General features: G+C 40.4%; 1 protein-coding gene across 2 annotated transcripts in view; it reads right to left on the reverse strand.

Annotated features, from left to right (window-relative positions):
- The window catches only part of LOC147341981 (organic anion transporter 7-like), a 29,571-nt gene extending 14,668 nt beyond the window's left edge, over positions 1-14,903 (reverse strand). The window contains exons 1-5 of one of the 2 annotated variants that reach the window (XM_086384478.1): positions 14,370-14,903; positions 13,259-13,362; positions 3,603-3,757; positions 3,333-3,501; positions 663-786 (exon numbers count right to left, since the gene is read on the reverse strand). In XM_086384478.1, coding sequence (XP_086240604.1) covers positions 663-786; positions 3,333-3,501; positions 3,603-3,757; positions 13,259-13,362; positions 14,370-14,771 — 954 coding nt within the window. In that variant the 5' untranslated portion in view covers positions 14,772-14,903. The remainder of the gene's footprint in view (positions 1-662; positions 787-3,332; positions 3,502-3,602; positions 3,758-13,258; positions 13,363-14,369) is intronic. The other variant, XM_086384479.1, reaches the window with a different exon arrangement.
- Positions 14,904-15,254: the final 351 nt, after the last annotated feature.

Below are 15,254 nucleotides of genomic sequence, written 5' to 3' on the forward strand. Positions count from 1 at the left end.
TAATGGTCCACAATGTTTTACCTACCTAGGAAGAAAAATAAAAAAGAAAATCACTTCTTTGAGACATACCTCTTCAGTTTTACCCTTGGGATGTGTGGTAAGCTGACTGTCACTTTCACAAAACAGAGATTTGTATTGTTCACTGTCATATTTCCAGGGATAGAACCAAACTTGCCATAGGTAAGCATCAGTAGATTGCATGGATCAAAGTGTTTGTGAGTGAATGAACAGAAATATGAAGTTCCGTATGCTCTATTCTGCACAGTCATGGAACCTTCCTTCTGGTCTTGTTGCCCTGAAAAAAGGCTATCAGAACATTGAACTGGAAAGAAAAAATTAGTTTTGGTTACTTTCTCTTACCAAGTTAATGTGTGACCAATGCTCAGTCTTTCCGGTTGTTAATAATTAGTGATCTTGTCCTCTGTTAAGTAAAATATCTGTGTCTACTTTTAGTAGCAACGTGTTCTCTGCCAATGCCAACACAAACAATGTTGATACTTGTTGAGAAACAGGACAGTGAGGTAAGAAGCCTCATAACCACCACTGTGATCTTGCTTTCCCTTCCTCTTATGGATAAGAATGATATATATGACATATAAATAATATAAAGAATAATATATATGTTTTTCTTGCATTTTGTAACTAACTCCCAGCCTCCTCACCTCCATGGTTAGGATATCTCCAGCATTCTTCCTTCCATTTCTGTGGGCTGCTTTTTGAAGTTCTTTTAAGCCCTTTTTGGGTTTGTCTATAGTAATCAACCACCGAGCAGATTCTATCAACCACCTAAAATAAAAGAGTAGGACAAAAGTGTAGTCAACTCTCACTTGTCCTTTTTGCACATAGCCTTTTTCCAGAGATGCCTTTCCCCTCCAGTCTGATGCCTACCACTTGTTGGATTATACCAAAATTTATAAACTTACATTCTCTTGTGCCATAACTAGGGAAAAATGAGATGACCTCTCTGTGTGGTTTACCTTCACTATGGAGATTGCAGGCTGGAGTCATATTGACTCCCTTCTCAACCAGAGGCAAATTTACCAGGGAGCTCATGAAGCTGAAACATGAGGGATCCTTACTTGTACAGGCCTTTGCCAAGGTTCTTGTAAGGGCATAAGAAATGTCTCTTCATAATGTGTCATTTTTCTAAAATAAGGGCCCTTAAGTGATTTATATATGCCAAAGGCTCACACAGATTGGAATCACTCCTGCTCCTACCAGTTATGATGGAATCTGGCTACATAAGCGAGTTACTTATAGCTGCCTTGATTTTATCATCTGTGTAGCAAGGAGGCAGTCCCACATACTCTGCAGAACTGCCATGAGGGTGTAGTGACACAATGGATGAGCCTGACAGAGACTACAGCCTCCAGTCTAAATGAACTCACCTCATTATATTATTAATATATCTGTAATCATTTCTCTGAGGGAGAGTCATTTTCAGACAATAATCTTCTTCTGAACAGCCTTCTTAGGTTATTGTATATTGTTACCCTGCTTATTTAACTTATATGCAGGGTACATCATGAGAAACACTGGGCTGGAGGAAGCACAAGCTGGAATCAATATTGCCAGGAGAAATATCAGTAACCTCAGATATGCAGATGACACCACCCTTATGGCAGAAAGTGAAGAAGAACTAAAGAACCTCTTGATGAAAGTGAAAGAGGAGAGTGAAAAAGTTGGCTTAAAGCTCAGCATTCAGAAAACTAAGATGATGTCATCCAGTCCCAAATAGGGACTTCATGGCAAATAGATGGGGAAACAGTGAAAACAGTGGCTGCCGTTATTTTTGGGAGCTCCAAAATCACTGCAGAGGTGACTGCAGCCTTGAAATTAAAAGAGACTTACTCCTTGGAAGGAAAGTTATGACCAAACTAGACAGCATATTAAAAAGCAGAGAGATTACTTTGCCAAAAAGGTCCATCTAGTCAAGGCTATGGTTTTTCCAGTGGTCATGTATGGATGTGAGAGTTGGACTATAAAGAAAGCTGAATGCCAAAGAATTGATGCTTTTGAACTGTGGTGTTGGAGAAGACTCTTGAGAGTCCCTTGTATTGCAAGGAGGTCCAACCAGCTCATCCTAAAGGAGATCAGTCCTGGGTGTTCAATGGAAGGACTGATGTTGAAGCTGAAACTCCAAAACTTTGGTCACCTGATGCAAAGAGCTGACTCATTTGAAAAGACCCTGATGCTGGGAAAGATTGAGGGTGGGAGGAGAAGGGGACAACAGAGGATGAGATGGTTGGATAGCATCACCAACTCAATGGACAGACTCCAGGAGTTGGTGATGGACATGGAGGCCTGGCGTGCTGTGATCTTTGGGGTCGTGAAAAGTCGGACATGACTGAGTGACTGAACTGAAGTGAACTGATCCAATCTGACTTAATTTAAACTAGAGGAACCACGCTGCTTTTTCTTTACTAAGTTGTGAAGGTGAATTTGCTTCCCATTCCTCTCTCCAATATCAGTTAAAAAAATGAAAAATGTCCATATCTTCTGTATCACATAATTTTTTTGCAAAGCCATACCTATAATCACAGATTGTAATGGAGGCTAGCTCACCTTCAGATGTTTTTCTCTGTAGGGATAATATTTTTGTATCAATTCTGTTTGCATCATACTCGTTAAGTCTTTTTAGTAAGGATGGAAAGACCTCAAAAGACTCAGAATTCCCAGAAGATTCTTTGCTGTCCTCTGTCTTTAGGGTTGCTGGTTTTAGCATGTAAAAATAGTGCGCCTAGTTAAATTTGGACTTCAAGTAAAAAAGGTAAATTTTTAATTAGAACTATGCCCCATGCAATATTTTAGATAAAAAATTATTTGTTGCTTGTTTGAAATTTGAATACAATGGGATTTATTGTGTTTTATTCAGTAGCAAACAAAAATACAAAACCCAGCTAGAAATTTCATATAAATCATGAAAAATTTTCAGTATAATTATGTATCTTACAATATTTGGGATATAATTTCACAAAAATATTAGCTGGTTATCTTAAATTCAAATTTCATTGAATGTCTTTAATTTTATCTGGCAACTCTACCTGTTTTGCTTCTCAAATGTACATGGGGTACATATAAGGAGAGTACATACTCAGGTATGAAGTGAAGTGAAAGTCACCCAGTCATGTCTGACTCTTTCCGACCCCATGGACTGTAGCCTACTAGGCTCTTGTCCATGGAATTTTTGAGGCACGAATACTGGAATGGGTTGCCATTTCCTTCTTCAATACTCAGGGATAGACCAGGACCAAACAGAATTCTTGTATTTGATTCCATGTACATTCTCACCCCAGACTCTCACAAGACAAAGGAGGAAAGAAGGTTCATACCTTGAGGCCAGAAACAAAACAAAGAGTGGTGCAGACATCACTAGCTGGAGAGTGTGCCAGTCTCGAATGGCAAAAGCCAGGCCTCCAAGGATTGTCTGTCCCAGACTAGTGGCAGCCATCAACAGTGTTGTTGCCATAGCTTGGAATCGGGGCTCTGTCCATTCCAGTGCTGAAAGAAAACACAAGCGGAAATTTTATTTAAATAAACATGGAATTTCAAGGTCAGAGTTAAGACTTGGAAAACACTGAAGATACAAAGCATTGACTTACTGAGCAAAACATTATTTGTCAGGAGACATGTAGCAGACATTCCAGCCAAGAAACGTAGTGAGCAGTAAATGAGGAAATTGGGGGCAATGACTGTAAAGGTATCAACAATGGCAAGCTGGAGGAAACACAACCTGATTATAAACTTCCTCCCAAACCTGAGAAAGAAAGCACCAAATTAGGCTATAGGAACAATAACAACCTCTTGTAAAAACTAGCAAAAAGAAAGCACTTTGAATCCTTAGAAAGTGAAAGTGAAGTCGCTCAGTCGTCCGACTCTTTGCGACCCCATGGAGTGTAGCCCACCAGGTTCCTCCGTCCATGGGATTCTCCAGGCAAGAGTACTGGAGTGGATTGCCCTCCAGGGGATCTTCCCAACCCAGGGATCAAACCCAGGTCTCCCTTATTGCAGGCAGATGCAATAAATCCTTAAAGCATCAACAATAAATGGCAGATCTGAGAAGCAAACTTCCCGTGTGTAAACAGAAACTGAATGTATCAAAGCCTCTTCTCTCTTCTGTTACTAGTATTGGGTTGACACCAATTTAAACCATATAGGCAGGTTGCAAATTTTGGAATTTTAAAATATTATAACTATCCCTTCTACTAACACATGCCTTTAGCATGGGGATTCTGTATAAAACCTACACTCAGGGAATCTAAAGTTGTACTTGCTAATTTAGGCTCACACAGTTTACAACAGAACTTATTTGAAAACAACGCCTGTGGAATAAATCCATCACAGTGGCTGATGGGTTGCATACGAGACCCTCCTTGCTGACTTTGGGTTTGTTGGCTTTGGGCAACAGGTTTCCTTCTAAAACAATATAGAAGACAGTCATGACAGAAGCAGAGGGACTTAGAAAATGCTGAGAGGAATTTGATAAGATGGAGAAGGAAGAAACACAGAAACAAATATTTTAAAAGAGGGATTTAAAGAGGCAGCCCCCCAAGTCCCAGGCAGCAGGGCAGCCACCTTGATCCCTGCAGCTGCTCATGCCAGCTCCCAGAGCCACTATAGTACTGCGTTAGGATGAACACAACAGAGAAGGGATGAAAATTTGGGCTGCTACTGGGCAGAACTGTGAATGCCTGCATGGGAGGTACCTAAGTTCACTGTGATCACACAGGCCCCACTTGCTATAGGACTAACTTCCTTTGGCACAAAGCTTGCACTTAAGGGCAATGGAGCCTTATGGAATCTGACCCTTAGGGCTTCTATTCCAACAACTGGGGATCAGATCCCACCCTTGACAGGGCTATGACGGTCACGGAGCAAAGAGGAGGATCTACCCAACATTCAGTGCAGGCTGTGAACCTTGCAACATCAATTACACCTCCTATCAAGGGCAAAATGACCAGCACACTCTGAGGAAAGATGTGGTAGGCATCCGTACCCAAAACAGCCCTTGCACCAATAATATTAGAGGGCTGCTACCAATGCAGCCTTCACTTGGTGGAGCTTCCTGGAGACTACACTCCTGGACCTTCCTCACAGCTGGAATTGGCACACCCCACCCAGCTGGTACCTGCTCACTCCACCGCAAGTGAAGGTCTTTCTCCAACAAACCTAGTCTATAAAGTTTGGAAGAGGTAATTGTTCTGTGAAATGTGCATATATCAATACAACACTATAAGAAACATAAAAGATCAAGGAAACAGGACACCAACAAAGAAACAGAATAGTTTTGCAGCAACTGACCTCTAATAAGTGGATGTCTTTGAACTGCTTCATGAAGAATTCAAGAAAACTGTCTTAAGGAAACTCAATGAGCTACAAGAGAATGCAGGTTGGGAATTCAATGACATTAAGAAAATAATACATGAACAAAATAAGAAGTTGAACAGAGAGCTAGAAATGATAAATATGAACCAAATTCTACAGCTGAAGAATACAATAAGTGAAACAATATACAGAGCACCAACAAAAGATGTATAAAATGGAGGAAAAATCTATGAACTCAAGGACAAGTCATTTGAAAATTTCCAATCAGAGAAGAACAAAGAAAAAATATTAAAGAGAGTACAGAATGTCTGTTGGATTATGAACACCAACAAATAAAACACTATTCTCATTGTGGAAGTCCCAAAAGAAGAAGAGAAACAGAAAGACAAATTAAGAGAAGGGCAAAATAAGAGACTGAGCAAATATTAACAATCTGAAGGCAGAAATAGACAATAGTGAAATAATAGCAGGGGACTTCAATACCACTTTCAACAGTGGAAAATGGAAATGGAAAATCAATAGGAAATAATGATTTGAACTATATTTTTTTTCTGCCAGTCTATCCCTCCCTTCCACACTTCCCCACTGGAAACCATAAGTTCACTCTCTAAGTCAATGTTTAGTGAATAAGTTCATTTGTATCATTTTTTTTTAAAAGATGTTCAGTTCAGTTTAGTCGCTCAGTCTTGTCTGAGTCTTTGCAACCCCCATGAATCGCAGCACGCCAGGCCTCTCTGTCCATCACCAACTCCCAGAGTTCACCCAAACTCTTGTGCATCGAATTGGTGATGCCATCCAGGCATCTCATCCTCTGTCATCCCCTTCTCCACCTGCCCCCAATCCCTTCCAGCATCAGGGTCTTTTCCAATGAGTCAACTCTTCACATGAGATGGCCAAAGTATTGGAGGTTCACCCTCAGCATCAGTCCTTCAAATGAACACCCAGGACTGATCTCCTTTAGGATGGACTGGTTGGATCTCCTTGCAGTCCAAGGGACTCTCAAGAGTCTTCTCCAACACCACAGTTCAAAAGCATCAATTCTTCAGTGCTCAGCTTTCTTCACAGTCCAACTCTCACATCCATACATGACTACTGGAAAAAACAGAGCCTTGACTAGACGGACCTTTGTTGGCAAAGTAATATCTCTGCTTTTTAATATGCTATCTAAGTTGGTCATAACTTTCCTTCCAAGGAGTAAGTGTCTTTTAATTTCATGGCTGCAATCACCATCTGCAGTGATTTTGGAGCCCCCCAAAATAAAGTCTGACACTGTTTCCACTGTTTCCCCATCTATTTGCCTTGAAGTGATTGGACCGATGCCATGATCTTAGTTTTCTGAATGTTGAACTTTAAGCCCACTTTTTCACTCCCCTCTTTCACTTTCATCAAGGGGCCCTTTAGTTCTTTTTCACTTTCTGCCATTAGGGTGGTGTCATCTGCATATCTAAGGTTATTGATATTTCTCCTGGCAATATTGATTTTAGCTTGTGCTTCCTGCAGCCCAGCATGTCTCATGATGTACTCTGCATAAAAGTTAAACAAGCAGGGTGACAATATACAGCCTTGAGGAACTCCTTTTCCTACTTGGAACCAGTCTATTGTTCCATGTCCAGTTCTAACTGTTGCTTCCTGACCTGCATATAGGTTTCTCAAGAGGCAGGTCAGGTGGTCTGGTATGCCCATCTCTTGAAGAATTTTCCACAGTTTATTGTGATCCACACAGTCAAAGGTTTTGTCATAGTCTATAAAGCAGAGGGTTCAGGGTGGGGAACACATGTATACCTGTGGCAGATTCATTTTGATATTTGGCAAAACTAATACAATATTGTAAAGTTTAAAAATAAAATAAAATTTAAAAAAAAGAGAGAACTCAAATTAGCACCCCAACTTTACACCTCAAGGAACTAGGAAACTAAACCTAAAGCTAGCAGAGGAAGGAAATACAAAGATCAGAGCAGAGATAAATAAAATAGAGATTAGAAAATATAAAATATCAATGAAGCAGAGTTTTTTTTAAATTAACAAAATTGACAAACTATTAGCTAGACTGACAAAAAACTAGACTTCTTCATTGAGAAGACTTAAACGAATAAAATCAGAAATGAGAGGAAACATTAAAACTGATACCACAGAAATATGAAGGATTATAAGCAAGTACTACAAATAATTACAGATAAGGCAATGGCACCCCACTCCAGTACTCTTGCCTGGAAAATCCCATGGACGGAGGAGCCTGGAAGGCTGCAGTCCATGGAGTCGCTAAGAGTCGGGCACGACTGAGTGACTTCACTTTCACTTTTCACTTTCATGCATTGGAAAAGGAAATGGCAACCCACTCCAGTGTTCTTGCCTGGAGAATCCCAGGGACGGGGGAGCCTGGTGGGCTGCTGTCTATGGGGTCACACGGAGTCGGACATGACTGAAGCGACCTAGCAGCAGTGCAAATAATTATATGCTAACAAATTGGATGGCCTTTAAGGAATGGATAAATTCCAGAAACATACAACCTCCTAAGAACCAATCACGAAGCAACAAAATATTAGCAAGCTTAATTTAATGATACACTTAAAGAATCATACACCCTGATAAAGTGAGAGGGACTAAAGAGCCTCTTGATGAAAGTGAAAGAGGAAAGTGAAAAAACTGGCTTAAAATTGAACATTCAAAAAACTAAGATCATGTATCTAGTCCCATCACTTCATGACAAATAGATAGGGAAACAATGGAAACAGTGGCAGACTTTATTTTCTTGAGCTCTGAAATCACTGCAGATGGTGATTGTAGCCATGAAATCAAAAGATGCTTGCTCCTTGGAAGAAAAGCTATGACAAACCTAGACAGCATATTAAAAAGCAGAAACATTACTTTGCTGACAAATGTCCATCTAGTCAAAGCTATGGTTTTTCCAGTAGTATGGATGTGAGAGCTGGACCATAAAGAAAGCTGAGCACCTAAGAATTGATGCTTTTGAACTGTGGTACTGGAGAAGATCTTGAGAATCCCTTGGACAGTGAGGATATCAAACCTGTCAATCTTAAAGGAAGTCAGTCCTGAATATTCATTGGAAGGACTGATGCTGAAGCAGAAGCTCCAATACTTTGGCCACCTGATGTGAAGAACTGATTCGTTGGAAAAGACCCTGGTGCTGGGAAAGATTGAAGGCAGGAGGAGAAGGGGATGCAGAAGATGAGATGGTTGGATGCCATCACTAACTCAATGGACATGAGTTTGAGCAAGCTCTGGGAGTTGGCGATGGACAGGTAAGCCTGGCATGCTGCAGTCCATGGGGTTGCAAACAGCTGGACACAACTGAGTAACTGAAGTGATAAAGTGGAAAGTGGGATTTATCCCTGGGATGCAAGAATAGTTCAACATACACAATCATTAATGTGATACATCACGTTAACAGAAAGAAGGATAAAAATAGTATGACCAATTCAATAGATACAGATAATGTAGTTCATATTGTATGCATATGTCAAAACATCATGTTGTATACTTTAAATATATATAGTTGTATCTGTCAATTATAACTCAATAAGAATATTGATCTCTGCATTTTCTCATGACATTTTCACAGATGCCTGGGTTACAGGTTTGTTGAAAGTGAATACTCTGATTCTGAACTGTTTTCTAATTTACATTTATTATGATATATTCCAATTTCATAGGGGCTTCCCTAAAGCTCAGTTGGTAAAGAATCCGCCTACAATGCAGGAGACCCCAGTTTGATTCCTGGGTCTGGAAGATCCTCTGGAGAAGGGATAGGCTTCAGTATTCTTGGGCTCCCCTTGTGGCTCAGCTGGTAAAGAATCTGCCTGCAATGTGGGAGACCTGGGTTAGACCCCTGGGTTGGGAAGATCCTCTGGAGAAGGGAAATGCTACCCACTCCAGTATTCTGGCCTGGAGAATTCCATGGGCTCTATAGTCTATGGGGTCGCAAGAGTCAGACACGACTGAGCTTCACTAATTCCAATTTCATAGTTTTTAGCTGAGCAAAAGTTACCATTATGCAGATGGATGATAAGACTCTCCTCAGTTCTCCAATATGTCTGTGGGAGACATACTTCAGTGGTGGCAATGATTGTCTACTTCAGAAGTATTGTCACAGGACTTAAAGATGTTGAAATAGCAGTTACTGGATTAATTGTATGGTTGTCAAATTTATCTTTAGAGAACTGCTTTTGCAAAAATTAAAATCAAAATTATGGCATACTTTTTCAATAGACCACCAATGACACATTGCTGTGTGCCCATATGTTTAGTTTAATAGGATTTATACCCATCACACATGGGCAGCTATGATGTGATGACCATTCTCTGAGCATCCATAACCATTCAGCTAACAGAGCTTAGGAATAAATCAATACAATACTCATGGCAAAGGCTAAAAACACGTTTAGCCATATGATGTCTGCAAAGAAGTGGAATCCCATGTCATGGAACATCTTCTTTCTGTTCCCATAGATAGCTGTTAATTTCCAAATTAATATGTTATGGCATTCCCTCTCTAAATTCTGTCCAGAAATGCTTCCAGGTCTGATGGAGATGTTGCTTCTGTATCTTGTATGCAGAACTTAGTGTTGACAAAATGGCACTTATCACACTGGTTAATTCTCTCCATTTGTGTATCTATATCCCTGGGGCGATTACATAAGTCCCACAATATTGTGATTGTAATTCATTTCAGTTCAGTTCAGTCGCTCAGTTGTGTCCGACTCTTTGCAACCCTGTGGACCACAGCATGCCAGCCTCCCTGTCCATCACCAACTCCCAGAGATTACCCAAATTCATGTTCACTGACTCAGTGATGCCATCCAACTATCTCATCCTCTGTCATCCCCTTCTCCTCACGCCTTCAATCTTTCCCAGCATCAGGGTCTTTTCAAATGAGTCAGCTCTTTGCATCAGGTGGCCAAAGTATTCCAGTTTCAGCTTCAACATCAGTCCTTCCAATGAACGCCCAAGACTGATCTCCTTTAGGATGGACTGGTTGGATCTCCTTGCAGTCCAAGGGACTCTCAAGAGTCTTCTCCAACACCACAGTTCAAAAGCATCAGTTCTTTGGCATTCAGCTTTCTTCACAGTCCAACTCTCACATCCATACATGACCACTGGAAAAACCATAGCCTTGACTGGACGTACCTTATCTAGGTTGGTCATAACTTTCCTTCCAAGGAGTAAGTGTCTTTTAATTTCATGGCTGCAATCACTATCTACAGTGATTTTGGAGCCCCCCAAAATAAAGGCAGCCACTGTTTCCACTGTTTCCCCATCTATTTGCCATGAAGTGATGGGACTGGATGCCATGATCTTAGTTTTCTGAATGTTGAGCTTTAAGCCCATTTTTTCACTCTCCTCTTTCACTTTCATTAAGAGACTCTTTAGTTCTTCTTCACTTTCCACCATAAGAGTGGTGTCATCTACATATCTGAGGTTACTGATATTTCTCCCAGCAATCTTGATTCCAGCTTGTTCTTCCTCCAGCCCAGCGTTTCTCTTGATGTACTCTGCATATAAGTTAAATAAGCAGGGTGACAATATACAGCCTTGACATACTCCTTTTCCTATTTGGAACCAGTCTATTGTTCCATGTCCAGTTATAACTGTTGCTTCCTGACCTGCATACAGGTTTCTCAAGAGGCAGGTCAGGTGGTCTGGTATTCCCATCTCTTTCAGAATTTTCCATAGTTTATTGTGATCCACACAGTCAAAGGCTTTGGCATAGTCAATAAAGCAGAAATAGATGTTTTTCTGGAACTCTCTTGCTTTTTTGATGATCCAGCAGATGTTGGCAATTTGGTCTCTGGTTCCTCTGCCTTTTCTAAATCCAGCTTGAACATGTGGAAGTTCACAGTTCATGTATTGCTGAAGCCTGGCTTCAGCAGGAGTATTTTGAGCATTACTTTACTAGCGTGTGAGATGAGTGCAATTGTGCGGTAATTTGAGCATTCTTTGGCATTGCCTTTCTTTGGGATTGGAATGAAAACTGACCTTTTCCAGTCCTGTGGCCACTGCTGTTTTCCAAATTTGCTGGCATATTGAGTGCAGCACTTTCACAGCATCATCTTTTAGGGTTTGAAATAGCTCAACTGGAATTCCATCACCTCCACTAGCTTTGTTTGTAGTGATACTTTCTAAGGCCCACTTGACTTCACATTCCATGATGTCTTGCTCTAGGTGAGTGATCACACTATCGTAGCTATCTGGGTCATGAAGATTTTTTTTGTATAGTTCTTCTGTGTATTCTTGCCACCCCTTCTTAATATCTTCTGCTTCTGTTAGGTCCATATCATTTCTGTTCTTTTATTGAGCCTATCTTTGCATGAAATGTTCACTTGGTATCTCTAATTGTCTTGAAGAGATCTCTAGTCTTTCCCATTCTGTTGTTTCCCTCTATTTTTTTGCATTGATCACTGAGGAAGGCTTTCTTATCTCTCCTAGCTATTTTTTTTTTAGAACTCTGCATTCAAATGGGTATATCTTTCCTTTTCTCCTTTGCTTTTCGCTTCTCTTCTTTTCACAGCTATTTGTAAGGCTTCCTCAGACAGCCATTTCGCTTTTTTGCTTTTCTTTTTCTTGGGGATGGTCTTGATCCCTGTCTCCTGTAGAAGGTCACAAACCTCCATCCATAGTTCATCAGGCACTCTGTCCATCAGATCTAGTCCCTTAAATCTATTTCTCACTTCCACTGTATAATCAAAAGGGATTTGACTTAGGTCATACCTGAATGTCTAGTGGTTTTCCCGACTTTCTTCAATTTGGCAATAAGTTGGTCATGATCTGAGCCACAGTCAGCTCCCAGTCTTGTTTTTGCTGACTGTGTAGAGCTTCTCCATCTTTGACTGCAAAAAATATAATCAATGTGACTTTGACGTTAGCCATCTGGTGATGTCCATGTGTAGAGTCTTCTCTTGTGTTGTTGGAAGAGGGTGTTTGCTATGACCAGTGCGTTCTCTTGGCAGAACTCTATTAGCCTTTGCCCTGCTTCATAATGTACTCCAAGGCCAAATTTGCCTGTTACTCCAGGTGTTTCTTGACTTCCTACTTTTGCATTCCTGTCCCCTGTAATGAAAAGGACATCTTTTTTGGATGTTAGTTCTAAAAATTCTTGTAGGTCTTCATAGAACTGTTCAACTTCAGCATCTTCAGCATCACTGGCCAGGGCATAGACTTGGATTACTGTGATATTGAATGGTTTGCCTTGGAAAAAAACAGAGATCATTCTGTCATTTTTGAGATTGCATCTAAGTACTGCATTTTGGACTCTTTTGTTGACCATGATGGCTACTCCATTTCTTCTAAGGGATTCTTGCCCACAGTAGCAGATATAATGGTCATGTGAGTTAAATTCACCCATTCCAGTCCATTTTAGTTCGCTGATTCCTAAAATGTCAATGTTTACTCTTGCCATCTCCTGTTTGACCACTTCCAATTTGCCTTGATTCATGGACCTAACATTCCAGGTTCCTATGCAATATTGCTGTTTATAGCATTGGACCTTGCTTCTATCACCAGTTACATCCACAACTGGGTGTTGTTTTTGCTTTAGCTCCATCTCTTCATTCTTTCTCCAGTTAGTTCTCCACTGATCTCCAGTAGCATATTGGGCACCTACCAACCTGGGGAGTTCATCTTTCAGTGTCCTATATTTTTGCCTTTTCATATTGTTCATGGGGTTCTCAAGGCAAGAATACTGAAGTATTTGTAATACTGAAGTAATTGTAACAAGTATTTTTTTTGTTGTTGTAATTTTCTGAGTATTTAACTATATGGACACAATGATTATTCAAAGTTAAATAAAACACTTCTCAATTGTTATGATTGATGCTTCATAAAACTAAGTTGAAATATATATATTTCTTAATGAAAGAATAATTCATAAGCTGAAAGCACTTGAAAATAAAGAAAGCTATGATTGAGAGATACTCACCTGTCTGATAAATAACCATATACGATGCCTCCCACCAGAATTCCACTCATGACTAGGAATTTAGCCACTGAGATCAGTGACTCAGATTTACATACCAGGTCCCACTGAAAGAGAAGGACACCATCACTGCAGAGCTTCACAGCAGCTTAAAATCTCATTACTATATGTAAAATAGCTAGTGGGAAGCAGCTATATAACACCAGGAGCTCAAACCAGTGCTCTGTGACAACTTAAAGGGGTAGGATGTGGGGGTGGGAGGGAAGTTCAAGAGGGAGTGGCATATGTATACTTAGGGTTTATTCTATTGTTGTATGGCAGAAACCAACACAACTTTGTAAAGCAATTATCCTCTGATAAAAAATAAACTTAAACAATCTCTCAGTGGAAATCTGGCCAAAACTTCTTAACATAACTTGCAAAGTTCAATATTTTGGGCCTTTATCACCCTCTTCAGCTTCTTTTTTTCTGCATTAGTTCAGGTCTCATTTAAACAAAGCTTCCTTAGGGAAGTGTACTCTAAATCTGTTGGTTTTAGTAATCTCCAGCTTACATCAGACTAAGTAGTTCTCAGTCTTGGCCACAGAGAGAACTCATTTGAGGAGATATAAAATTTTACTGATTAGAACTTTATAGTAGATGTAGTATGACTGCTCCAGAATATAGTCTTGGAATGGAGTTTTTCATCAGTCAGTAAATATTTGTAATATACAATCAAATGATGAGCATTACTGACCTGGTATAACATTTTAAACACATTACATAAATTACTTGTTTAGACTTTGGTCATCCCAAGAATAAAAGTACTATAATAGAAGGGTTCATTTCTATTTTGGAGTTTGTTAGACGGTGGAGCCTGGTGGTCTGCTGTCTATGGGGTCACACAGAGTCAGACATGACTGAAGCGACTTAGCAGCAGCAGCAGCAGCAGCAGCAGCAGCAGACTCATTAAATATGTAGGTGCCTGGCATTTAATAGAGAGGCAATTAATATTTCCTGAAAGGATGAAGAATGAACACCTACCTAGTGACTAAAGGCTAGAAGCATGTTCATTATTCTGTTACCCCTAAACACCCAGATCATGTACTCACAAGAGGTAAATGGGGCCTCTTACCTCAGTTACGATGGTGGAGGAGAAGGAACTTCGATCATACATCCAGCCGTCCACACAGGGCTCTGTGTCCAGGTCAGTCATGTTGGGGAAGGTCCCATTCAGGTAAAGGAACTGCCACTGGGGGTGGCTGAAGCGACGACACTTCTCTGGCCTCAGGTTTGAGTCCAGTGGAATGGAGATTCTCAGGAAGGCATCTTGACTGAGGGTCCCAGTGTCATTAGCCGAGTCAGTGTCATTGTCCAAGATGTGGACCCAGCAGCGATGATCAGGGATGGCTGCAGTGAAGTTCTCCAGTAGGATGTGAGGGTACACTATGAGGCTAGAGATACAAAAGAAAACCATCTGAAGGATCTGGAATCTCCCCAGGCCTCCAACTTGATCCAGAAGGTCCTGAAAGGCCATCAAGGCTGAGCAGGTGGTCCTCAAAAGGAGGCAAAATGACTATCTAGAAAAGCTCAAGGGAAAAAATATTTCCAGCTGCAATGTCACACTAAGTGTGTGTTGATCCTGGCCAACTTTCTCCTCAACTGGCTCTCCCATCAGGATAGTGGAAGCTGTTTCTCTCTGTTGTTTTAAGGTCAGGGAAGTAATTAGCGATTTATTAGAGATCAATAATTGCTGAGTAACTCTAGCTATTGATGATCACATCTGTTACATGTTTACTTTGTAAAAATTCTTCCAGCAAGATCCAAAGTAGCACTGAACTTTGACTTGTAGATTCTCTAGTAAATAAACTAAAACAACCTTCTATATTGCTTGCACAGTCCTTTTTCAAAGTGTAATATGTGAGACTCAAATGTTAAGTGCTTTATGACTTTTTGTGTGTGAAAAGAAGTGAAAGTAGATTTTTGCTCAGTTAGTACTGAATCTTTATTAAAAGAGTTA

This window comes from Bos grunniens, chromosome 29, assembly GCF_055505025.1.
Source record: "Bos grunniens cultivar Pamir isolate PY7600 chromosome 29, Bosgru_T2T1.0, whole genome shotgun sequence".
In the NCBI taxonomy this organism is placed as follows: Eukaryota; Metazoa; Chordata; class Mammalia; order Artiodactyla; family Bovidae; genus Bos; species Bos grunniens.